The sequence below is a fragment of the Chelonoidis abingdonii genome, chromosome 2, assembly GCF_003597395.2.
Source record: "Chelonoidis abingdonii isolate Lonesome George chromosome 2, CheloAbing_2.0, whole genome shotgun sequence".
NCBI classification, from domain to species: Eukaryota; Metazoa; Chordata; order Testudines; family Testudinidae; genus Chelonoidis; species Chelonoidis abingdonii.
The window spans coordinates 50973412-51000126 of NC_133770.1; the positions used below are offsets into that span (position 1 = coordinate 50973412).

General features: G+C 46.0%; 1 protein-coding gene across 9 annotated transcripts in view; it reads right to left on the minus strand.

Annotated features, from left to right (window-relative positions):
- Positions 1-11213: 11213 nt before the first annotated feature.
- Positions 11214-26715, minus strand: part of SGCE (sarcoglycan epsilon) — a 66834-nt gene continuing 51332 nt past the window's right edge. For 6 of the 9 annotated variants that reach the window (XM_032785364.2, XM_032785361.2, XM_032785357.2 and 3 more), the window contains 3 exons: positions 25695-25738; positions 24867-24901; positions 11214-11497 (listed from right to left, as the gene is read on the minus strand). In XM_032785364.2, the coding sequence (XP_032641255.1) occupies positions 11447-11497; positions 24867-24901; positions 25695-25738 (130 nt within the window). In that variant the 3' untranslated portion in view covers positions 11214-11446. Of the gene's footprint in view, positions 11498-24866; positions 24902-25683; positions 25739-26715 lie in introns of those variants that run through there. The other 3 variants (XM_032785365.2, XM_032785362.2, XM_032785363.2) reach the window with 2 other exon arrangements.

Below are 26715 nucleotides of genomic sequence, written 5' to 3' on the forward strand. Positions count from 1 at the left end.
TGTCCTTGGAGACTTCAATCCTCGTGTGAGAGCCGACTCTGACACATGGAGCAGGGCGCTAGGCCATTACAGCATTGGACAGTCAAACTCCAACAGCCAACTACTACTTTCCCAGTGGGCCAAGTTCAATCTCACTATTACCAACATAGTCTTCCAACAGGCCAACAAGACGACAACATAGATGGTTTGAAGTGTTGGCCTTATGACGTGCTCTCTTCTGCGGAGACCTCACATGCCACTTCTCAAAAGTGGATAGAGACTCATAGCACAAATCTCTCTGTCTGGGTCTGTCCAGTGTAACAGTGTACTCAGTGTAACTGAGTAACGAGTTCTCAGATTTTAATGTCTGCATTTTTGCTTGCTTTGAGATTGGCCTTCACAGTGTCTTTATATCTGAGGATGGGTCAACACTGAGTGGATTCCTGTGCTGAGTTGGTGGTAGAGCAGCACTTCCCATATACAGGAAATCTCCATGTGGACCACGTCTGCCCTAGTGAAGTTGAGCCCTGATGAGCATGCTCTTAATGCCAGGGATTTGGCGCTTCAAAGACTTCAGTGTTGGAGATCCGGTCCTGTCAGTTAATGTTGCAAATAGATCTTAAGCAGTGAAGGTGGAAGCTCTGCAGCTGTTGGATGTAGCATCAGTACAGCATCCATGTCTCATAGCCATAAAGGAGTGAGGTGAGTGCAACAGCACGGTAAATTTTTATCTGGGTGCTGAAGCAGACTCCAGGCTAGCTCCAGAGATATGCTTCATGCCCACCTGTCTTCCAGCATCAGATGAACTTTTATTAGATGCCTTACGTGCCTGGGGGAAGGCATCCTCCTAGGAGTTCTGTTTGTTGGACTTTCACCCAGAGCATGCATGGACAGGCAGACCAGACTACAGGTGCTTCTGCATAAAGAAGCTCTTGCTGCTAGACCATCTGATTCCAGAGGGTCATCAAATTCAAGGATCAAGAGGCTTATTTCAGTGCTGATGGCTTCCTCCAGCAAGGCTAAGTTGTGTAAGGGTTCCAAGTCATCAGGATCTTTGTTAATGATGGCTCCTGGTCCTTCAGTTCAAGCTGTCAAGACTTTGGGGCACAGTTGGTAGAAAAGGGCCACCTGCCTGTTAAGGAACCTAAAGCCATTTCAGTTCTGAAAGGAAGTGGCTGAAGGAGAAGACTGCAACTGTTAGCAGTGCCAGATCCCATATCTCAGACTTATCGGATCTATCCAGTTCCGACATAGCCTCTACAGTTCTGACTTTGAAATCCAAATCAGTTGTGTTCCACTTCAAAGTCCAGAGTTGTGGAGCTGAGTATTTCTCTGGAACTCTCCAGGCCTGTCGTACTGGTTCTGTCCTCCTCTCCTATTCTGGGACCATCATTGGATCTGAAAAGGATGCTAACAGAGGTGCCTGATGTGCACTTTCCTGCATCTGACCATTCCTTTGACCTGACTGATAGGAAGTTAGCAATCTGCTGCTAAGATTCCCCTATGGTATCTTCAGGCAGATATTTCTCACCATTACTCTCTCTTCACCCTATGGTTCTGTTGCTGTCTCCCTTGTGGTCCACAGCAGTTTCAAGATTGGATACTCCTTTAGAGGAAGAACTAAGAAACCTGATTCATCCAAGGTAATGCCTCTTTATCCTTTTGCTCCCTTCTCCTCTGGTATGTTTCTGGATCCCAGCTACTGGAAAGACTGGCAAAACTGGTCTTCAAGGCCCTGTTGGGTTCCACCACAGAAGTTTTTGGATCATCTTCCTTATTGGAGGAAACACTTCCTTTCAGTTCATAAGGATCTTGTGGTTCAACGTCCCTGTATCCAGTTTCTCCGCATCCATTTGCAGTTCAGACAATTGTGCCTGCTAAATGATTTCTGAAAAAGAGGATGAGGAGATAGATCCCCTTTTTGAGCAGGAACAAATGAATACTGACTTTTTGATCTTGATTTGTCACCTAATGAGCATGTGAGTGTAGCTTCTGCTTCCTCTCCTGCTGAGGTTGCTTTGTAATTCCATTGTGATGCTTTATGGAATATGGGTGACCATTTATAATATTATCAATACCAATACTACAAAATTGCAATGAATCTTATACCAGATATGCCATGTAAGGTATCAGTGGAAAGGGTATGATTTGCTAAATATGGTAAGCTTGTTTATATTTATGTATCATTTTTGTATTGTGAGTTATAAATATGTATAAAATATAAGTAAATAATTTACTTGGGGACAGGCAATCATCAATAGATGGAGGCTGATTACATTGGACTTATGGGTACTAGAAATAGAAGAGAGAGGCTATACTATTCAGTTCAATTCCCCATCTCTTTTCAGGGAATCTTCTCCATGAGGTTATTCTACATACAGAAGAACACAAGCTGCTCCAGATGGGAGCTGTCAAGGAAGTACCAAATCTGTGGGGTCAGGTGTTCTGTTCAAGATACTTCCTAGTACAGGATCTAAGACGTTTTAGATTTAAGAAAATTGAACAGATACAAAACCAGAACGTCCGAACGTATATTATCTCTGGTCTCTGTAACTCTCTCGCTTACAGTTATGGATTAGTTCTCCACTCCCTATTTAAAGGATACTTATTTTCATATCTCTGTCTGACACAGTTGTAGAAAATATCTGCATTTAATAGTGGCGGGATGCCATTTTCAGTACAAGGTCCTCCCATTTGGGCAGTCAACTGCACCAAGAGTCTCTTCAAAGTGCTTTTCTGTGATAAGAGCACATCTAAGAAAACTGGTTTTTTGCTTACCTATATTTGGACAATTGGTTGCTAAAAGTTGCGGAACCCAAGGATCTGTTCAGAGCATGTTTACAATCTCCCTCTTTTTGGATCTGGGTCTGCTTCTCAATGTCAAAAAAAATAAAATAAACTCAAAAATGTGTGTAGGTTCTATACTGGACTCAGTAGCATGGAAAGCTTTTCTTCCGGAGAACAGGTTTCTAAAAATTGATCAAGTGGTTTTGCCAATTCAAACTTGCCAATTTTAGAAACTGAACGTCTTCCTGGGTTTCATGCGTTTGATGGCAGCTATCACTTACATAACTCCTCCCTTTGCTTGTCTCAGAATGAGACTGATGCAGCACTGGATGTCTCGAGCCTAAACACCCAATCAGGATAGTCTTCAAACATTTGTCAACATGCCACAAGATGTTCTAAATTCACTACAGCAGTGGACAGACAGATCAAATGTTCTCAGAAGTATCCTCTTCAATCCCCCCTTGCCATTGCTCACAATAAGGTCAGGTGCAGCCAGTAGTGGATGGGGAGCCCATTTAAGTTGGTTTACACTCTGGGGTCACTGGGCTTTTCAAGAAAAGAGCTTGTATGTAAATGTTTGGAATTAAGCCATTCATTTGGCCCTCAGATCTTTACTTCCTCATACAAAAGGGAAGGTTGTTCAGGTAGCAATGGACAATACAACAACTATGTATTATGTGAACAAACATGGGGGTTCTCATTCTTTCCATGTATGTGCCAAAACTCAGATTATGGAAAAGATAACCTTTGTAACTGTTGTTCTTCGAGATGTGTTGCTCATATCCATTCCAATTACAGTGTGCGCGCGCTGCGTGCAGGTTCATCGGAAGATTTTTACCCTAGCAACACTCAGTGGGTCGGCTGGGTCGCCCCCTGGAGTGGCGCTGTTATGGCGCCGGATATATACCCCTGCCGACTCAACGGCCCCTCAGTTCCTTCTTGCCGGGTACTCTGACAGAGGGGAAGGAGGGCGGGTTTGGAATGGATATGAGCAACACATCTCGAAGAACAACAGTTACAAAGGTTATCTTTTCCATAATCTGAGTTTTGGCACATACATGGAAAGAATGAGAACCCCCATGTTTGTTCACATAATACATAGTTGTTGTATTGTCCATTGCTACCTGAACAACCTTCNGTAATGTGAGGCAAAGGTGTGAATCGATGACCAGGTAGCTGCCCGACATATTTCCTGGATAGGAACATGGGCCAGGAAGGCGGCAGATGAAGCTTGAGCCCGAGTAGAATGGGCGGTAAGGAGGATAGCTGGAACGTGAGCCAAATCATAGCATGTACGGATGCAGGACGTTATCCAAGATGAAATTCGTTGGGATGAGACCGGTAGGCCTTTCATCCGGTCTGCCACAGCTATAAAGAGCTGAGGCGACCTTCGGAAGGGTTTTGCTCTCTCGATATAAAAGGGCGAGAGCCCTGCGAACGTCTAGGATGTGCAGCTGTTGTTCCCGACGTGATGAGTGCAGCTTCGGGGAAAAAAACTGGAAGGAAGATGTCTTGATTGACATGAAAGGTGGACACCACCTTAGGGAGGAAAGAGGGGAGTGGTCGCCGCTGTACTTTGTCCTTATGGAACACTGTATACGGGGGGGTCCGCTGTCAGGGCCCAAAGCTCAGATACTCGCCTTGCTGAAGTAATAGCGACGAGGAAGGCTATCTTCTAGGAAAGGTACAGCAGTGAGCAGGTGGCTAGTGGTTTGAAAGAAGCACCCATAAGCTTGGCTAGCACCAGGTTGAGGTCCCAGGTAGGGGTGGGACATCTAACTTGTGGGTACAAATGTTCCAATCCCTTGAGGAACCTTGAAACTATGGGGTGAGAGAAGACTGATCAGCCATTTTCCCCTAGATGGAAGGCGGAGATGGCTGCCAGATGCACCTTTATGGAAGAGACCGCTAGGCCTTGTTCTTTCAGGGACCAGAGGTAGTCCAGGATAGTAGTAACTGACACCTGCCTGGGGACTGAGTTACGCCGAGGGCACTAGCAGGAGAAACGCTTCCACTTGGCCAGATATGTCATCCTAGCGGAAGGCTTCCTACTGCCCAAGAGCACCTGTTGAACCGAGGCAGAGCAACGCAACTCAGACTGGCTCAACCACGCAGCAACCATGCTGTGAGGTGAAGAAACTGCAGGTCCGGATGGTGAAGTCTGCTGAAGTCCTGCGTTATGAGATCCGGCCAGAGTGGCAGGGGAATCGGATCTGCAACTGAGAGGTCGAACAACATGGTGTACCAGTGCTGCCTTGGCCACGCTGGAGCAATCAGGATCAGGTGGGTGCTGTCCCTGCGAAGCTTGAGTAGGACTCTGTGGACCAGCAGGAACGGTGGAAAGGCGTAGAGTAGGTGCTTCTTCCACGGGATGAGGAAAGCGTCTGATAGGGAGCCCGGGGAGTGTCCCTGGAAGGAGAAGAACACCTGGCATTTCCTGTTCTCTCGGGAGGCAAAGAGGTCTATATGGGGAGACCCCCACTTACGGAAAACAGAATGGATGACATCCGGACGAATTGACCACTCATGAGACAGGAAGGATCTGCTGAGGTGATCCGCCAGAGTGTTCTGGACTCTTGGGAGAAAGGACGCTACCAAATCGATTGAGTGGGCTATGCAAAAGACCCAGAGGCGGAAGGCTTCTTGACAAAGGTGGGAGAGTGCTCCGCCCTGCTTGTTTATGTAAAACATAGCCATTGTGTTGTCCGTGAACACCGATACACAACGGCCTTGGAGATGCTCTCGAAACACCTGGCATGCTAAACGGACTGCCCTCAGCTCCCGCACATTCATGTGTAAGGCTAGCTCTTGAGTTGACCAGAGGCCTTGAGAGCAGAGGCCCTCGAGGTAAGCACCCCACCAACCCAGAGATTACGCATCCATGGTTATGGCCATCGAGGGTTGCGATGGGTGGAATGGCATCCCTGCACAGACTAGATGTGGGGTTTAGCCACCAGGTTAGGGAGCCCAGAACCTTTTGGGGAATAGTGAGCACCGAGTCCAGGCTATCCCTGCGTGGCCAGTATACTGAAGCAAGCCGGGTTTGAAAGGGACGGAGGCATAGCCTGATGTGTTTGGTCATGAAGGTGCAGGAGGCTATGTGACCTACTAGGCTGAGGCAGTTGCACACCAACGTTGTCGGGAAGGTTTGAAGTCCTCGAATAATTGAAGCCATTGCTTGAAAACGTGACTGTGGGAGGCAGGCTCTGGCCAGATTGGAGTCCAGAACCGCTCCTATGAAGTCTATTCTCTGCAAGAGTGTCAGAGTAGACTTCTCTGTGTTGATCATCAGGCCTAGGCTGCTGAAGAGGTCTTGGATGATGCACAGGTGACGTGACAGTTGTAACTGGGAGGTCCCTCAAAAGAGCCAATCGTCGAGGTACGGGTAGACGTGTACTCGACAACGCTGGAGGGAGGCGGCGACTACAGTCATGCATTTTGTGAACACTCGTGGGGCTGAAGAAAGGCCAAACGGAGGTACGGTGAACTGAAAGTGTTGATGGTTGACCACAAAACAGAGGTACCGTCTGTGTGGTGGGTAAATTACGATGTGGAAATATGGCGTCCTTCATATCGAGGGCGGCATACCAGTGTCCCGGATCCAGGGACGGAATAATGGTCCCCACGGTTACCATGCGGAACTTTAACTTTATCATGAATTTGTTGAGTTCTTGCAGGGCTAGGATCGGTCGTAGACCTCTCTTTGCCTTGGGGATTAGGAAGTAGTGAGAATAAAACCCCTTGTCCCTCATGTCTTTTGGTACCTCCTCTATGGCTCCCATGGCTAGGAATGACTGGACCTCTTGTAAGGTCTTGTAAGAAGAATTGCTCATGAGAGGGGTCCCTGAAGAGGGACGGGGAGGGAGGGTGGGAAGGTGGGGTTGAAACAAACTGGAGATGGTATCCCAATTCCACTGTGTGCAGGACCCAGCGATCGGAAGTTAGCTGGGACCAGGCAGGGAGGAAATGGGAGAGGCGGTTGAAAAATGGAGGAAAAGTATCTGGGGAAAATAACTAGTGGGCCATCCTCGGGCATCCCATCAAAAGTTCTGCTTGGGCCCCGCTGGTGGTTTGGGGGGGAGGGGGCTGATTTTGACCCCCTTGAGGGCCAGACTGCCTCAGACGATTCCCTCTACCATGCCTTCTGCTAAAGTCCTGACGCGGCCTAGGCGGGGCGTAAGGGCGGTGTGGCTGGGGCCGGAAGGTCCTGCGTTGGGTCACTGGCGTGTGCATACCCAGCGAGCGCATTGTGACACGATTGTCCTTCAGACTTTGCAATCTGGGGTCAGTCTTGTCTGAGAAAAGGCCCTGGCCTTCGAAGGGCAAGTCCTGAATAGTTTGTTGTAATGCAGGAGGAAGGCCTGATACCTGGAGCCAGGAGATAAGCCTCATCGTCACTCCTGACGCCAGAGTTCTGGCTGCAGAGTCTGCTGCATCCAGAGAGGCTTGGAGGGAGGTTCTTGCCACCTTTTTACCCTTCTCAAGTAAGGCCGTAAATTCTTGACAGGACTCCTGGGGAAGAAGCTCTGTAAACTTCCCCAAGGACGTCCACGTGTTAAAGTTACACCTACTCAGGAGGGCTTGTTGATTTGCCACCCTAAGTTGAAGGCCCCCGGCCAAGTATATTTTGCGGCCTAGGAGGTCCATGCGCCTAGCCTCCTTCGACTTAGGAGCAGGGGCTTGCTGGCCATGACGCTCCCTTTCGTTCACCAATTGCACTACTAGAGAGCAAGGAGGTGGGTAAGTGTAGAAATATTTATACCCCTTTGAGGAGACTGTTTATTTTCTCTCTACTCCCCTGGCTGTGGGGGGAATTGAGGCTGGGGATTGCCAAATGGTGTCTACATTTGCCTGTATGGTGCGGATAAACAGGAGAGCCACTCTAGTAGGTGCGTCAGCCGAAAGAATGTCCACTACAGGGTCCTCTATTTCAGTGACCTCCTCCACCTGTAGGTTCATATTCTGAGCCATTCGTCTCAAGAGGTCTTGATGGGCCCTTAGATCAACTGGCGGAGGACCTGAGGAGGATGTTCCCGGCCCCGCCTTGTCTGGTGAGGAGGAAGAGGAGGTCCTGCAGGGGCTCCTGTTCTTGAGGAGCGTCATTTGCATCAGGTGGGACCTGGGTATCTGCAGGTGGTATCGGAGCCTCATCCGTGCCCATGGGAGGAGATGGCTTACTGTCGCCTCTGGCATCCGGTGTTCTGACGGGGCCGATTGTGGAATCACTGAAGGAGCACCTTGTGCTTGGTGGTATGCCCACAGTGTCCAGAAGGACCAGTGATGGAGTCCTTGTTCGTGGCTCTGGCTCTCAGGAAATATATGGCTGGGAACATACGAGTCGCACTCCTGTGGATAGGAAGCGCTACTAGCCTGTGAGGACACCAGTGTGTGTCTCGACAGCCATGGCAGTGCTGACAGACCCTGAGAGGGAGCCACGGCTCTGGTTGTTCTTTCCCGGGGCGGTACCGGAGAGTTGTACCGGGAGCTATAACGGTACCGCGAGACCGGGACCTGCGACCATAGCGGTGCTGGGAGGTCGACTGGGATTTCGAGTCCCTTCATCTGGAGCGACTGCAAGATGTACGGTGCTAAGAGCGGTGCCATGAGTAGGATCGGTACCGGGAGTATCTGGCTGGTGACCAAGAGGCCGAACGGAGCCACGAGTGCGACCGGTACCGTGATGGAGAGCGGTGCCGGGACTGCAAGCAGCGCCAGGAGCGGGATCGGCGTGATTGGGAGCGTCAGTGAGACCGTGATCTTGAACGACATCTCTCTGTTGGTCCGACAGAGGGTGGCCTTACCAGAGTTGGTTTCTCGATGGATTGGATGACCCGCACCAGCAGTGCCAGGGGTTGAGGCCATGCAGACTCCGTCATAGCTATGAGCTCCCTTGCCGTGGAGAAGGTCTCTGGTGTAGAAGGGAGAGCGAGCTCAACCACAGCATGCGCAGGGGAGCTGTCAGGCACCCGATTCAATGGCCCTTGCAGGACCTGAATCAACGGTGCCGCGCTCAGCGGTGCCACAGTTGGCGGTGCCACGGCAGATGACGGTGCCAGGCGATCCGTCTTCAATGAGCGCTTCTTCTGTTGAGCTGAAGCAGCTGGAGCCATATGTTGCTTCCTGGGTCCCGGGGACAGGGAGCGGTGCCAAGCAGATGTCGGTGCTGGTAAGGGTCAGTCCTGGGGCTCCTTCTCGGTACCAGAGCGGTCCGGGACCGAAGGGGCACTCCTTACAGATGCAGCCTGTTGAGCGCTCAGTACCGATGGTGCAGGACTAAGTGCCGACTTCACGAGGAGCTGTTTCAATTGAAAGTCCCGCTCCTCCTTCATCCTCGGTTTAAATGATTTGCAGATGTGCCACTTATCGGGAAGGTGGGATTCCCTTAGGCACTTGAGGCAGGAGTCGTGGGGGTCCCCTATTGGCGTCAGCTTTTGGCACGCCGAGCACAGTTTGAATCCTGGTGACTTAGGCATGAGCCCACACTGGGGTGGAGGAAAGGGGCTAATCCCCAATCCCCTCTTAAACTATATACACTCACTATATATACACAACAACTGACTATAAGAACTTGAACTATAAACACAATTAGCAGCAAAGAATTACGAGTAAGCTAGGGACGTGGAGATCAGCAAAGCCGCGCTCCACAGTTCCAATGACCGTCACAGGCAGTAAGAAGGAACTGAGGGGCCTTTGGGTCAGCAGGGGTATATATCCAGCGCCATAATGGCACCACTCCAGGGGGCAACCCAGCCGACCCACCGAGTGTTGCTAGGGTAACAAATTTTCCAACGAACGTGCACGCGGCACGTGCACACCCTAATTGGAATCAGTATGAGCAACACTTGAAGAAGAACTGGTGCATCTATCCAGTGGCCCACCATTTGGCAGGGGGGTGCCATCCAGAGCTCACCAGTTTGAGTTCTCAGGTCTCGTTACAACTTTCCCACAAAGTGGCAGATGCCACTAATACACTGGGTTTTGGACATGTCACACCTGCTCAGCAGGCTATTTATAATTTATACTTATATACTAAAGAAATACAGATGCTCAGAATCAAAAGGCTGTCTGATGATAGCTTTAAAGCATGTATACCTCAAGTTCAAAGTGCCCTATTAAAGTTGAAGCGCTAGCCTTAACTTGTGTAACAGGAAAACAAAAATACAGATCCTGGAAAAACAAAGCATAAATATGATTAAAAAGCAGAGTATCAGCCCCAGCATCATGATCTTACCAATTCAATGGGGATCCGCTATGTTGACCCCTTTGCCAGATGACGTCAGGAGTTTTGAAGGTTTGTGTCAACCATATTTGAACGAAAATTATAGAAATGTCATAGGAGATTAGAAAGATATTCTGATAAATATATATTTATATGCACAGAGACATAAATTTAGAACATTTTAACAAACCCACAGATTTTTAAAAGTACCTTGTTGCATGGATGAATGCCTCTAAGTCATTACATTTTATCAGATAAAGCAAATTAATATTAGAGAGAAATACTAATTACCAGAAATATTATTTGAGAGACTGAGTTGTATTGTGTATTGGTATTCTGTCAATCTTAAGATTTTTTTAAAAAATTATTTTTAAAAGACAGCACACTGAAAATATAAAACAGCCATTTATGCCTTAAACTACAGTTGCATTAGAAAATACATGACCAAAATGATTAATTTTTGTGTTAAAAAACACATACATACATACATACAAGAGAAAAATACTTAAATTTTGGCACCACGTGAACTAAATATGGTTTGTTTAAAAAAAAATGGATTTCTGCGTGCTGCGATCTATTATCTATGTTCTTCTAAAATGCATGGATTAGTGGATGGCCAGATTGTTGAATACTTTGTCCTGCAAAGCCTGTGTACTGATAAACTTGATGATGATGATGATGATGATGGTAAAGTATTGCAGAGTAGTGGAAACCAATTTTTAAATGTTTTTAGCCCCTTTAAAATAGATATCTAGGTTTTTATAATTGTGCTTTTCACTAGAATATCTAAGTGTCTAATAAAAATGCTACTTTAGATTTAATGACGCCTCAATATATCCTACAAACTTCAGTCTTGCTCCAGTATGAAAGTGAGAAGGAATAACTCATCACATGTAGGAGGTGTTTTAGAAATGTCAGAAATGATTATATTTCAGATTCGCAAAGATGTGATGCTGGTAAGGCAAGTGTGCCATCCTACCAACAAAATGTCAGCACATGTTCCCCATATGGTAATGCTAAGGACTTTCTGGACTTAGCAGAGATCCATTGATTTTTTTAGCTAATTTTTCCACTATTTCCTTGATGAATTCTTTCTAAAACAAATATTTAAAAAAAATTCTATAGAAATGACTCTAAAAATATTGGAATCTGACAATTACTTTGAAATAACTCACTTTTTCTTCAGAATTCTTAGTTGATCATAAAGACAGTGAGAAGAAAGTTTGATATTTATTATGTTTATTTTAAAGATAGTTTTCTTAATGTAACAAATATAAAAAGTTATCGGTGTTTTACAAATTCTCAAAAATGTCCAAAGTACAAAAAAGATACAATACACTAGTTAAATGGAAATGATTGTACAATCTGGCACTGAAGTACTTAATACTGTGGGCATGCACACCGTACACCAGAAAAGCGCAAGCAAATAAGGAAATAAGACATGATTACTGCATTATCTGATTACAAATTCATTGCTTCTGTCAATTTTCTTTCTTCAGGGATACCATTTACCTGTAAATAAATAAGAATGAATACAATCCATTAATGGTTACAGCTCCTCTTAGAATAGAGAGCTATATTGTCACCATTATAAATAGAAATTATGTATCCTTTCCCTAAGCCTCAAGAACTCAAAGTATGCATTAGAACTGTCAGCAACTCAAGCCCATGGCCACTCAGCTGTCCACATTTGATGTAAAGTATGACAACTTCAGACTTTTTTTTTCAGATTCTTCTAAACCTTAATCCAAATCCAAACATGTGTCTTTGTTTAGAATTCCAGTATTTAGACAGGCCTCTCTAAACTTTTAGCTCGTTTGGACTAAGCAAGTATGGTAGATGTGAATAACAACTCTTTTGGATGATCACACTATCTGAAATCCACGAAGAGTAATTTAATCCACTCACTTTGAAGATACTTTCCATCTCCTAGACCAAAGAATTTTTGAGTAGAGGGGTAGGGAAGAATCAATGTGACTGTGACTATCTCTGGACTGGAAGGGACCTCAAGACGTCATCTAGTCCAGTCCCCTGCCCTCATGGCAGGACTAAGTACTATCTTGACCATCCCTGACAGGAAATCTTTCCTAATGTCTAATCTAAACCTCCATTGCTGTAATTTAAGCCCATTGCTTTTTGTCCTATCCTCAGAGATTAAGAACAACAATTTTTCTCCCTCCTCTTTCTCTTTTCCAGACTAAACAAACCCAATTTTTTCAATCGTCCCTCAGAGGTCATGCTTTCTAGACCTTCTCCAATTTGTCCACATCTTTCCTGAAATGTGGTGCCCAGAACTGGACACACTACTCCAGCTGAGGCTAAGCAGCGCAGAGTAGAGTGGAAGAATTACATCCTACCCCAATATAACGCAGCCCTCGGGAGCCAAAAAATCTTACCACGTTATAGGTGAAACCACGTTATATCTGGTAGGAAAGGCTCCTTGTCCCCTGACCGACCCCCAAGACCCTCTGCCCCTTATCCAACCCCTCAGCCCCAGACCAGCACTCTTAACATGCCACTCAGAGCAGCATGTCAGAGCTGTCTCTAGAGGGGTGCGGGGCCAGGGACAAATCAGTCTCCCCAGTAGTCTGCTCACCATCTGCCCACCGCTCCGGCCCACTTGCCCACCGCTTACTTCCCCGCTAGTCTTCTCACCGTCTGACTGGCGCGCCTCCCCATGTCTGCCCAACCGTTACTCTCCTGCTTGCCATCTTCCTGCCCACCTGCCTCCTCACCCCTCTCCTGCCTGCCACTCACCTCCTCATTCACCTCCTCAGCCCACCTGCCTCCCGCCTGCCTCTCACCTTTAACGTGCTGCTCAGAGCAGTGTGTTAGAGCCTCACGCGCTAATTCGCCAAAGCGCGCAGCCCCATACCTCCAGAGCACTGCTTTACCACATTATATCCGAATTTGTGTTATGTCAGGTCACGTTATATTGGAGTAGAGGTGTATTTCTCATATCTTGCTTACTACTCCTGCTAATACATCCCAGGATGATTGCTTTTTTGGCAACAGTGTTACATGGTTGACTCGTATTAAGCTTGTGGTCACTATGACCCTCAGATTCCTTTCCATGGTACTCCTTCTTAGGCAGTCATTTCCCATTTTGTATGTGTGCAACTGGTTGTTCCTTCCTAACTGGAGTACTTTGCATTTGTCCTTATTGAATTTCATCCTATTTACTTCAGACCATTTCTCCAGTTTGTCTAGATCATTTTGAATTATAATCCTATCCTCCAAAGCACTTGCAACCCCTCCCAGCTTGGTATCATCCGCAAACTTTATAAGTGTACTCTCTATGCCATTATCTAAATCATCGATGAAGATATTGAACAGAACTGGACCCAGAACTGATCCCTGTGGGACTCCACTTGTTATGCCCTTCCAGCATGATTGTGAACCACTGCTGACTACACTCTGGGAATGGTTTTCCACCCAGTTCTCTATTACCAAAGAACTAACAGAGACCTGGCTGGAGGAGAGTGTGCAACTCAAATTGGAAAATACTGCACAGTTTTGTTTAAGACAATTTCTGTATTACAAGAATATCCTTTAATTTTGTTAAACCAACACCTCAAGGCAGGTAACATGGATTTTGCCATCCTGCTAAGGAACAAAAGTGAATAGCTATCAAAAGAAACCTAACAGGGGATGTACCTTTTCATCTCGTAATTTATTTGCAATTCCCAGCAGTGCAATACATATATTAGATGAGTGTTTAGACTTAATATGTTTTGGTTTTATTAGGCTGTCAATTAATAGCAGTTAACTCACACAATTAACTCAGAAAATTAATCACAATTAAAAAAATTAAACTTCATTAATTGCCTTTTTAATTGCACTGTTAAACAATAGAATACCAATTGAAATTTATTAAATATTTTGGATGTTTTTCTACATATACAAACATATTGATTTCAATTACAGCACAGAATACAAAGTGTACACTGCTCACTTTATTTTTATTACAAATATTTGCACTGTAAAAATAAGTAGTATTTTTCAATTCACCACATGCAAGTATTGTAGAGCAATCTCTTTATCATGAAAGTGCAACTTACAAATGTAGATTTTTTTTGTTACATAACTGCACTCAAAAACAAAACAATGTAAAACTTCAGTGCCTACAAGTCCACTCAGTCCTACTTCTTTTTCAGCCAATCGCTAAGACAAACAAGTTTCTTTACATTTATGAGAGATAATGGTGCCTGCTTCTTGTTTACAATGTCACCTGAAAGTGAGACTAGGCATTCGCATGGCACTTTTGTAGCTGGCATTGCAAGGTATTTACATGCCAGATATGCTAAATTTTCATATGCCTCTTCATGATCTGGCCACCATTCTGGAGGGCATGCTTCCCTGCTGATGATTCTCATTAAAAAAATTTTTTAGTGTTAATTAAATTTGTGACCAAACTTCCTGGGGGAGAACTGTATGTCTCCTGCTCTGTGTTTTACCCGGATTCTGCCATATATTTCATGTTATAGCAGTTAAGATGAAGACCCAGCATGTTGTTCATTTTAAGAACACTTTCACTGCAGATTTGACAAAATGCAAAGAATGTGAGATTTCTAGCGATAGCTAGCTAGAGCACTGGATCCAAGGTTTAAGAATCTGAAGTGCTTTCCACAATCTGAGAGGGATGAGGTGTAGAGCATGCTTTCAGAAGTCATAAAGAGCAATATTCTAATGCAGAAATTACAGAACCCGAACCACCAAAAAACAAAATCAACCTTCTGCTGGTGGCATCTGACTCAGATGATGTAAAGGGACATAAGTCAGTCTGCATTGCTTTGGATCGTTATTGAGCAAACCATCATCAGCATGGACACGTCCTCCGGAATGGTGGTTGAAGCATGAAGGGACATATGAATCTCTAGCGCATCTGGTGCATAAACATCTTGTAATGCCAGCTACAACAGTGCCATGAGAATGTCTGTTCTCACTTTCAGGTGATATTGTAAACAAGAACTGGGCAGCATTGTCTCCTGCACATATAAACAAACTTGTTTGAGCAACTGACTGAACAAGAAGTAGGACTGAATGGACTTGTAGGCTCTAAAGTTTGACATTTGTATTTTTGAATGCAGTTATTTTTTGTGCATAATTCTACATTTGTAAGTTCAACTTTCATGATAAAGAAATTGCGCTACAGTAATTGTATTAAGTGAATTTTAAAATACTATTTTTACAGTTTACTAAAAAATAGCACTGTACACTTTGTATTCTGTGTTGAAATTGAAATCAATATATTTTAAAATGTAGAAAACATCAAAAAATATTTAAATAGTATTCTATTATTGTTTAACAGTGCGCTTGATCACAATTAATTTTTTTAATTGCTTGACAGCCCTAGTTTTCTCTCCTCAATTGTTTTTATCTTGGCACAATCCCACCCTCTGTTGAAAGTACATCATCAGTGTCAGCAAATATTAGTCTAGTTGTCATACTTTTAGAAGTCCTCATGAGCTAACACATACAATGGAAAAAAAATTTTAGTGGGTATTCAAATAGTTGGTGAAATGGGACAGTTTGAGTGATTGCTCAGGTGTATTCCACAGTAGGTGTGCATGCTCGCCACGTGCACCAGTGCCGGAAGTTTTTCCCTTAGCAGTACCCGTAGCGGGGGAGCACCACTGCGACCCCTAGAATGGTGCCTTTATATCATGCTATAAGGAGAACTGCGCACTCCCCCCACCCTCAGTTCCTTCTTGCTGCCAGTGAAGGTAGTTGAAATTTCATGCTCCAGATCTGCTGTAGCGCTTCTAGCCTTAGTAGTACAACTCTTCTCGTAGATTGTTATTCTAGTTAGTTGCCTGGCTTGGGGCATGCCCTGTGGCCCAGGCTTCAAGTTGCGTGACTCCTGTCGCAGTTCTATGCCCAGGAGTGCTGTAAAATTTGCAGATTGTTCAAACCTTGAATGAAGCCTGAGAGATACACGACTCCGGGCCCTGCTAATGGAGTCGGCATTAGCCCCGGCACGCTGACCCGACTCAGCGCCAGGCACCGCGTCATTGGTGCTGAGCAAGGCTCCATCCACCAGTCGGCACCACTCCCCCGCCAAGAAGCAAGGGAAGACTCAGTGGTGCCGAGAGAAGGACAGGGGTGAGGCTGGACCTGTGCTGGCAGCCCGCGATCCCCCTCGGAAACCAGACTTGTGATTCACGTTGAGCGGAGTAGTCCGATCCTGTCTGCACGTGCCTCTCCTGCAGTGAGAATGCCGTCGACGCTGGAGGCAGCACAGGCAGCGTGTGACATCCTCGCCCTTCCGGTGCTTGGTGCGCCGCCTGAGATGGATCCCCTATCCCGAGGCAAGCCATCGCTGGGAGCTCACCAACCCTCCCTGGTCTGAAATAGCCCTGCTCTGAGGATAAGGTGCCTATCCATTCCGAGGGGCCAACCCGGAGCCCGCACCAAACTTCCACTCCATTGGCCAATTCACCTGAGAGGGAGTCTCAAGGGTCCTCCACTACCCACAGAGGTTGCAGGCATCTAGACAAGAGACGTTGACACTCCTCTTCCCACCAAAGCTATAGGAGCAGGTCCCGATGCCATCGGCATCAACGCTCAGACTCGAGTGTTTGCTCCGATAGATGTCATGCTCAGAAGGCTCCTCAACCATCATCAGCACCCAGGCGTTGTAGTCATGGTCACCGGGGGGAATCTAGAAGCGGCACCTCCAGTGGGTACACTTTTGTCGTTGAGGTCAAAATCTCAAGGTCGACACTGACACGGCTGTGGATGCTCCTGACGCTCATATGGCACCATGCATTCCTCAGCGACTTTGGCTTCGGCACCCAGCTGCCTATCCCCGGGCTGCACCGCCCCCCACGATCAAGCGGTTCCACTCGATCCCCAAGCAGGTCAGTGCTAAAGCGTGCCTTGGCAAGGGCAGTGGTGTCGGTGGGCACCATGGCCCCAAGTACCTGCACCGGCGAGACCCCTTTCAGTGGCTGGAGCATCACAGGTACGCTCTATGTCCCCGCCTCGGCACTGGGAAAAGTCAACTGGTACCAAACCCCCAGCGGCACCGCATCCAGACTCGGACCTGGGGGTTGAACTACTGGTACCGCCCGACATCCTGAGGGCAGAGCCAGTCCCATCACTACCACTGGAGGAATCCATAGCGGTGCCACCACCCACCCTGCAGGAAGATTTCAAAGCTCACTAAGAGCTCCTTAGGCAAGTGGCTTCGAACCTCCAGCTTCAGGCTGAGGAGATGGAGGAACCGTCGGACACATTGTTCGATGTGTTGTCCTCCTCAGCACCAGGCCATGTGGTCTTGCGTCTCCACCAGGGGGTGACCAACATATCGACTTTGCTTTGACAAACCCTGACCTCCTTGACACCCATTTCTAAAAAGGCGGAGAGAAAGTACTTTGTGCCAGCAAAGGGGCATGAATACTTGTACTCTCACCTGGCACCCAACTCTCTGGTGGTGAAGCCCATAAACCACCAGGAGAGGCATGGTCAACCTGCTCCCATCCTCAAGCATAAAGACGCTAGGAGACTGGATACCTTCGTCAGGAAGGTTTATTTATCAGCCAGCTTCCAGCCCAAGGTGGCAGATCACCAAGCCCTGCTGAGCCGGTATGATTTTAACTTGTGAGGCTCCCTGCTGAAGTTTGAACCCCTTCTCCAGGAAAGGGACAAGCGGGAGTTCAGAGCTTTGGTCAATGAAGGGGTGGCAGTAGCAAAAGCAGCTCTTCAAGCAGCTTCGGACGCAGCAGATACAGCAGCCCGTTCGATGGCCTCAGCCATCTCCATGCACAGGGCCTTATGGCTCTCACTGTCGGGGCTGTCCATGGAGTCCCAGTTCCTCATGCAGGACCTGCCCTTCGGAGGGAAGACACTGTTTGTGGATCAGAGAGATGTCAGTCTTTATGGGATGAAAGACTCCTGCACTACCCTCCAAACTCTGGACCTACGTGTCCTGCCAGCAAAGGACAAACCCAGGCCACAAGCCTTGGCCCCTCCAGCTAAAGGCAGATATGAGCCTCTGCCTCAGAGGCCAAGGGAGCAGAGACACCAGTCCCAGCGCCAGTCTCGCTCAGCCCTGTGACCTGGCCCCTCAAAGGGCAAGAGGCAGGGGAAGAAGCACTTTTGACTCTGCTAGGAGTCACCAGGCCTGTTGCCAGGGAAGCCCTCCAGTTAATAAAGGTTGTAGTTGGCAACCGCTTATCTGTCTTCCAAGTCAATGGTCCACTATAACATCAGACCAGTGGGTCCTCGGAACCATTTCCAAGGGCTACATGTTGCAGTTCGCTTCACCCCCCCTCCACCACCCTTCACCCCCGGAGGTCCCAAGGGATCCGGCGCACACCCTCCTTCTAAACCAGGAGGTGATGTGTCTCCTCACACTGGGCGCAGTGGAGAAGGACCTCGGGAATTCCGGGGCAAAGGGTTTTACTTCCGGTATTTCCTGATTCCAAAGGCAAAAGGTGGCCTCACGCCCATCCTCACCCTACGGAACCTCAACAATTTATGGGCCTTTACAAGTTCTGTATGGTTTCCCTGGCCTCTATTATTCCATCCCTGGACCTAGGGGATTGGTTCACAGCCCTGGACCTCCAGAATGCGTATTTCCACATCCATATTTTCAAGGGTCACAGGCACTTCCTCCGATTCTGGATAGGGCAGAACCACTACCAGTTTATGGTCCTTCCTTTTGGCCTCTCCATGGCCCCCAGAGTTTTTACCAAATGCATGGTGGTAGTGGCAGCCCACCTCAGGAGGAACGGTTTGCAAATTTTCCCATACCTGGATGACTGGCTGCTCAAGGGCAAGTCCCGGTCCCAGGTGTAGGCCCAGATGAAATTTTTGCTGGCCACTTGCGAGAGTCTAGGCCTACTGGTGAACGAGGACAAGTCCACGTTAGTGCCAGTTCAGCGCATACACTTCATAGGGGCACTGTTAGACTCAGTGGTGGCCATGGCTTCTCTCCCTTGGGACAGGTTTGAGACACTCAAAAGTCTCATAGCTTCGGCAAGGGTATGCCTTCAAATATTGGGCCACATGGCAGCATGCACCTCTGTGGTGCAACATGCCAAACTCAGAATGAGGCCCCTCCAACTCTGGCTGGCCTCCCAATATTCCCAGGCCAGCGACGACCTCGACAAGGTGGTCACATTACCTCCCATCATCGTAGCTGCCCTGCAATGGTGGTCCCTCCCGAGCAACATGTTACAAGGGATTCCCTTCCAAAAGACCCCTCCCTCACTAGATCTAGTGACAGATGCCTCGGAGCTGGGGTGGGGGGCCCCTACAGGGAGCTTCCAAACCCAGGGCAGATGGTCGACCTCGGAATTGTCCCTGCACATAAACATGCATGAATAGCGTTCAACCCACACCTACAGGGAAAGATGGTCAGAGTCCTCACTGACAATACGGCTGTGATGTATTACATCAACAGGCAAGGGGACACGCGCTCCTTGGCCTTGTGCCAGGATGCCCTGGACCTATGGGAATCCTGCATAGCCAACAATCTCTCTCTGAGGGCTTTTCACCTGCCTGGCACTCGCAATACGTGAGCCGATCACCTCAGCAGGGTTTTCTCCCACTAGTAGAAGTGGTCACTCCACTGGGAGGTCGCCCAGCAGCTCTTCCTAGAGTGGGGAGCTCCCCAGGTAGATCTCTTTGCTACCGCCCAGAATTGTCTCTGCCCCCAGTTCTGCTCCAGGGCTGGGGTGGGCAGTGGGGTGATCTTGGATGCATTCCTGATTTGGTGGTCAGGACACCTGTTCTATGCCTTTCTGCCCTTTCCCCTGATAGGCAAGGTCTTACAGAAAGTGAAGACAGACAAGTCAAGGGTTAGCCTCATAGCCCTGGATTCGGCCCAGCAATATTGGTAGGGGATCCTCCTGCAGCTTCTAGCAGCTCCCCCATGCAGGCTGCCGCTTCGGCTGGACCTCTTCTCCCAGGAGGGGGGATGCCTCCTCCATCCCAACCTGGCCGCGCTTCATTTGACAGCATGGCTGCTCCATGGTTAGACAAGGAGGAAGGGAAGTGCTTGGAGGATGTCAGGCAAGTTCTGCTGGAAAGCAGAAAGCCGTCTACATGATGGACCTACCTGGTCAAATGGTATAAGTTCACTAGGTGGGTGACAGAAAGGGGTACTTCCCCATCATCTGCATCGCTCCAACTCATTCACGACTACCTCCTGTCCCTTAGGACCCAGGGGCTAGCTCCCACCTTGGTCAGGGTACACTTAGCTGCCACTCCTCGAATGAGGAATGATGCCTGCACATGCTGGATGTGCGTAGGTCGCTGGCCTTTTACCTAGACCAAACCAGGCTATTCCAGAAATCTCCGCAGCTTTTGTTGCATCTGCTGAACGCATGAGGGGGAAACCGGTTTCTACCCAACAAATTTCCCACTGGATCACCTCGTGCATACACACTTGTTACAACCTGGCAGGGATTCCCCAGCCGCCTATCATGAAGGCGCATTCTACAAAAGCTCAGGCTTCATCAGTCACCTATGTAGCTCACGTCCCCATTCAGGATATTTGTAGGGCTGCCAAGTGATCCTCTATCCACACCTTTTCCTCGCACTACACAATTGTCTCCCAAACACGAGACGATGCTGGGTTTGGTAGGGCAGTACTCTGTCCCGGAAACCCTTAAACTCCTACCCACCTCCATCAGATATAGTTTGGAGTCACCTACTGTGGAATATACATGAGCAATCACTCAAAGAAGAAAGGACAGTTACCTGTTCCATAACTGGCATTTTTCGCGATGTGTTACTCAGGTATATTCCACATCCCGCCCTCCTTCCCCTCTGTTGGTGTTGTCTGGCAAGAAGGAACTGAGGGTGGGGGGGAGTGCCCACCTCCCCTTATAGTATGATATAGAGGCGCTACCCTAGGGGTCGCAGGGGTGCTCCCCCACTACGGGTACCGCTAAGGGAATAACTTCCAGCACCGGTGCACATGGCAAGCACGCACACCTAGTGTGGAATACACCTGAGCAACACATCTCGAAGAACGCCAGTTACAGAACAGCTAACTGTCCTTTACTAGCCATATTCTCTCCTCCCTCTCATTAAATACTAATTAGTGCTGTCTAGTGAGCCTTTCAAAATCAAGTGCTCAGTTATATTTATATTTTGTTGAACAGCTGAAATATTTTTGATAGAAATTAAATTTCTTAACTCTTAAAGCAAAAAGGAAAACTTTCTGTAACTTTCCTGGCCTGTAAATGTTTTGTATGTGTAAAAATTCCATTTGAAAATAGTGGAATATAGTTACACTAATTTGATAATGATGCTGGGTAAAAATTTCAAGTTCCTAAGTCCTACTGAAAGTCAACAACATACTAAAAATCCATCCTTCTGCTAAGGCAGGTGATAGATTTCCAGTTAGAAGATATCTTGCAACTGCCATGTGCCATAATGTCAATGAAGTACTTGCATTACATCACGGGGTGCAACTTTTCCCTGTACAACCAGACCATAGCAGGAGATTCAACTGTCATCCAATAAAACGAGTGGAAACGGAAGGAAAGAGATTGACCAATGCAAGAGAAGGGGTTGTTTTTTCTACTGTTATGAGTTTGGCCCAAACGGTGCTTGAACTGGAGATGAAAGAAGTGATGTATGCTCCAACTCACCCCCATGCATGGAAAAGTGATGGTATAACTAACCAACCATGCCCCATGCTGAGTTCTGCCTGTCCCAGCCGAAAGTAAGGGTACCGTGGAACGTAACCACAGTTGCAGAGGTGTACTTATCTTGTACGTAGCATTATGCTGGGTGTAACATATAGCAATTAATATACACATCACAGACAAGGATTTGATTCTACTCACTGCTCTGCAAATTCTTTGTGGCCTTACTAATCGCAAACCTTCTCACCCCATGTTCATAAAACAAAAGTATTTTGGAAAAAGTATTCACAAGTAATGCAAAATACACCAATAATTATGTATTAGTTGTATTGTGGTGGTGCCCAGAAGCCCATTGGACTGTGGCACTAGGTGCTGGACAAACACAGATGGACAGGGTCCCCGTCAACGTTCCCTTTAAGCTGCGCATCTGTGGAGCAACCTGGTACCTACCATGCATCTCGCATGGCTGAGCAGCCGGAACTCAGGACCTCAACCTGGCAGAACCCACAGCAGCTTCTTGTGGTGCCATGGGCCAACAGGAAGGAGGAGTAGGAAGAGGTGCAGTGGTGAGCAGGGTCTCTGACAGGAGCATGGCTGGCACCTGGGACCCACTCTGCTCTCTAGCTGAAACTCTCAGCAGCTCCTCTCAAGGCTGCAGGAAGCCATGAGCTGGCAGGGAGGGATAAGGAGGAGGGGGATTAGGGAGTGTGGCATAGCCCAGTGACGCTGTTTAGGTAGGGTGGGGAAGGGAGGATGGGAAGCCTGTTCATGGCCCTATCTTGGGTCACAGAGGCTGGTTCTTACCAGTACTGAAATGAGCCCCTGGCAGCCTCACCTGGTAGGGAGCTGTGTGTGCTGGAGGGGGAAGGGCTGTGCCACTGCTGCTGAGGTGAGGTGTGTTTCATGTACTCTGGGCTGTGATGACAACTCCCTCCCAGGGTCCCTGGAAGTGTGGCAAGGGGCAGGGGGCAGAGAAGCAAAGACCCTAAATCCCTTCCTCCAAAGAAGCCTTGAGCTAGCAGGGAGGGGTAAGAAGTAGGGTAGGGGAGGCAGGGGCACTCTAAAAGCCTGATTCTCCTGGGTTTCTTTGTGTGTTTTTTAACTCTCAAACTTTTGAAAGCTAATAGGTACTGAAACCACTTGTATGTATGCCTGTGTCCCCCATATGTATGTGTATTATTGAAATGTCACTGAAAATACCTTCCACTTTTCAATGCAATATGATGTCTGAAGATTTTTTTTTTTTTTTAAATGTAGGAGCGCCCAAGGACGAAAATACAGTGCTCAGTGAAGTTTGTTGCTCACTGAGAACAAAGAAAACGTAGAGGGAATGTTGGTCTCTATGCTGAAGAACCTACCTAAAGCCCCTTTTTACAAACTGTGTAGAAAATGGGGGTATTTAATCTCTGGGGCACCTCTAACTGCTACAAAAAACATTTTTGTCCCGTTCATTTTTGTTTATAAACTGGCTACCTCTCCGACAATGCAGCAATCTGAAAGTTGGTATAAAGTGAGCTGAGCTCACAGTTATGGGAAAAGTAATATCTTTTAGGTGAAAGAGACAAAAGTTGGTCCAATAAAAGATATTACCTCACCCACCTTGTCTCTCTAATAGCCTGGGATCAACATAGCTATGACAATGCAAAATTACGGAAAATACATTTTGAAAGGGTTTTTACCCTTTTTCTAGAACATTCTCTATTTACTGTTGGGTAGAGATGGGGTAGTTTTACTAAAATAGTGTATTACAGAAAACAAGATAAAGGTGTAGGATTAACCATAAGGAGGCTTGCACAGTGTATTTATATCAGTTTTTGTTATGAGGTAGGGGACAAATGTGCTGCTTTGTATTTCATGCCTTTGTTTGCACTGAGCATGTATTTAAAGTCCTGTGCTTCCCTTGTTTTTTGTTTTGTTTTGTTTTGTTCATTGCAGGGCTGACTGAAATCCCAATGGGAAAAAGACATGATCCGAGAAATCTGCTGTGCCTAGTTACAGCTCCGTGTAGCAGGGAGGAGATGTCTCTTACAATTTCCTGGTTCTCAGGGTAGATATGCACTGATGCCAAATAGTGTAATCCTTGGGGTGTGTTCTAACCTGTGCCACCTGGCAACAATCCCTAAGGGACCATACAAAAGGTGGGGATAGCTGAAATGCACTGAGCTCTGCCCTGCTCCCCAGTGTGGCCTCTATGTTGGGGCTGGATGGAGGATGTGGCAGAGGAGCTAGGTACATGAGCTGACAGTTCTTCCACAATAGGAAAACTTGTAGCTAGCCTGATGGGGCTATTTCCCTAAAAGGGACAGGATGGAACACACTAGAACATCTGGCCCAAATAGTCACGTGAGAGCTAATTTTGGGGATGTCAGAACAAACAATTCTTATCTGAGGGAAAGGGAAGGAAGGGACATATAACAGCTAGTCATCAACCTCAAAACTGAATTGCAAAACGAAACACCTTTCTGATCAGATAAGCTAGGCCACATGATGGCAGATTACATTCCCATTGTATTGTCCTCTTCTGCTGCTGATCCTCTTTTGTTTCCGCTCAAATGAGCAAAAACTGGGATTTTCACCACCATTCACATTTACTAACAATTTATTAATATTTCACAGAAATTTTACCCCCAATTGCTAGAGATCTAAATTATCGGGCAGAAGTTGCCAAGTAGAGTGCTATGAGCTTCTAGGTACAGAGGACATGGATGCTTCAGGTAGTCCAATTTCTCCTTGAACACTGACATCCCCAGTGAGACCAGCAACTTCAGTAATTATTTCTATTCCAGCACTTCCGTAATTCCAAAACAATTTATGGAAAGAATATCTGCCACTAAGTTTCAGTGAAATGGCAACACTGTATTGTTTCTAGTAACACAAATATTGAACAAGGGGAACATATTTTCAAATGCTCTCAAAAACAACAGTGAATGCTCTGCAAGTTTTTTCTGTCTAGAACTACGCACTTCAATCTGACCTTGTCTAAAACTTGGTTTCTTTTGAGTGGAAAATAATCTTTTTTTAAGGCTGAATTGTGTGGTGTTTTTACAACTGACCAAAACACACTTTTCTCTGTGGGATGAGCATCACTAAATTTAAACCATAAGCCTCAGGACAGAGAACCACTGTGCCACCTACCACTTACTTAAAATTATCTGAAAACATAATTTAAACCATTTAATGATATTCTGCAGAATTATCAAATTTTATACATGTGTTTTTAATTTTTAGATAACTAAAAAACACAAGGGCATGAACATCTATTATATACTTGCCTCAAATCTTTGAAATGTTGTCATACGAAATTCTCCTTTAATCCACGAAAGCAGTAATGAAGAAGAAGAATTTTGAATGAAAACACCAAACAAGGGTTTCTTACATATAAGACAAACCTTTGTCTAAGAGGTGTACACACATCATGATACGTATAACTTTTGTTTCTGCTATTGTGGATATTTTCCTTCCCATGAGCAATCTCAGACTTGGTTGTTCCTAGCATACCCACTGAATAACCCACCTATTTTGGCCACTGTTATTTTCCTAGTATGATTCTTATCCTCTTTTCTACAAATGTAGATTTCTTTCTCAAATCAGAGATGCTAACTGAAGATAAGCAGCTGATGCCTCACATTTTTTGTGCTCTAGACAGATGGAATTCATTCACTAAGACCAATGGAAGTCTACATCACGGATTTAATTGTTCTGCACAGAAATTCCCCCAAATCTCCATTGTTTATATCTGGTAAAAGCAAGATAAAAGTGCTACTTTATCACTCACTGTCCGTGACAACAGCGAGAAGAAATTAGATGTGACTAGCTGTTGGGGTGAGAGAGAAGCTAGTCTGTGTAAGAAGATCTCTGTTTTAACTTCACTGGATCTGTGTTACTAGTCCCACTTGCACTGTACCTTTCTGCCTACTCTCAAGATGCCCCTTGTCAAACATTTCCAGTGATTTCTCCATGAAAACTGGAACTGTAATTTTTGCAACATCTTACAACATTTCAAAATTGTTTCCACAGGCCAAAGGTTGAGTAAGTATTGGGTGCTGATTGCTCTCCATCATCACCTGATCTTTCAGCATTTTTTTTTTTTTAATACTGACCTGCAGTTTGCTGCTGTGGAATCTGAGTCTGATGTGGCAGGTTCCTAAAAATAATAAATTTAACATCTTTAAAACATCTATATATTATGTACAGTGCATATCTATGAATACAGTCATGGTATTTAAACTGTACATGCATCATTCTTCTATAAGGCAATAACCTAGTTTTCCCCAAGTGGATAAACCAAGTGGCCAAAAGGCTAAGCAGTTCAACATGAGCAAGGAACTAGATTATTACTAAAGCATAGTAGTATGATTCTCATGTTCAAATAATAAACTACTAAGTGAAAAATGTAGCACAACAGACGGAAGGTGAAGCAAGCTGAATTCTAAAAATATAGACACTTGGAATACATAAATGTAAAGATAGACCAGTATAACTATAGAGGTAAATTTCTTATTTTGGAAGAAAAGAGAAACACTTTTTGGATTTTTTTTTAAGTGGCTATTTGAGGAGGTTTTGAATGTTAGAAGTAGTAGGGCTGTCAATTAATCGCAGTTAACTCATGCAATTAACTCAAAAAAATGAATTGCAGTTTTAATCGCATTGTTAAGCAACAGAATACCAAATGAAATTTATTAAATATTTTTGGATGTTTTTCTACATTTTCAAATATATTGATTTCAATTACAACACAGAATACAAAGTGTAAAGTGCTCATTTTACATCATTAATTTTGATTACTAATACGTGCACTCTAAAAATGATAAAAGAAATAATATTTTTCAATTCACCTCATACAAGTGCTGTAGTGCAATCTCTTTATCACAAAAGTACAATTTACAAAGGTAGATTTTTTTTTTGTTACATAACTGCACTCAAAAACAAACCAATGTAAAACTTTAGAGCCTACAAGTCCACTCAGTCCTCCTCCTTGTTCAGCCAATTGCGAAGACAAACAAGTTTGTTTACATTTAAGGGAGATAATGCTGCCTGCTTATTATTTACAATGTCACCTGTAAGTGAGAAGAAAGCGTTGAAACTTTTGTAGCTGGCATTGCAATGTATTTACATGCCAGA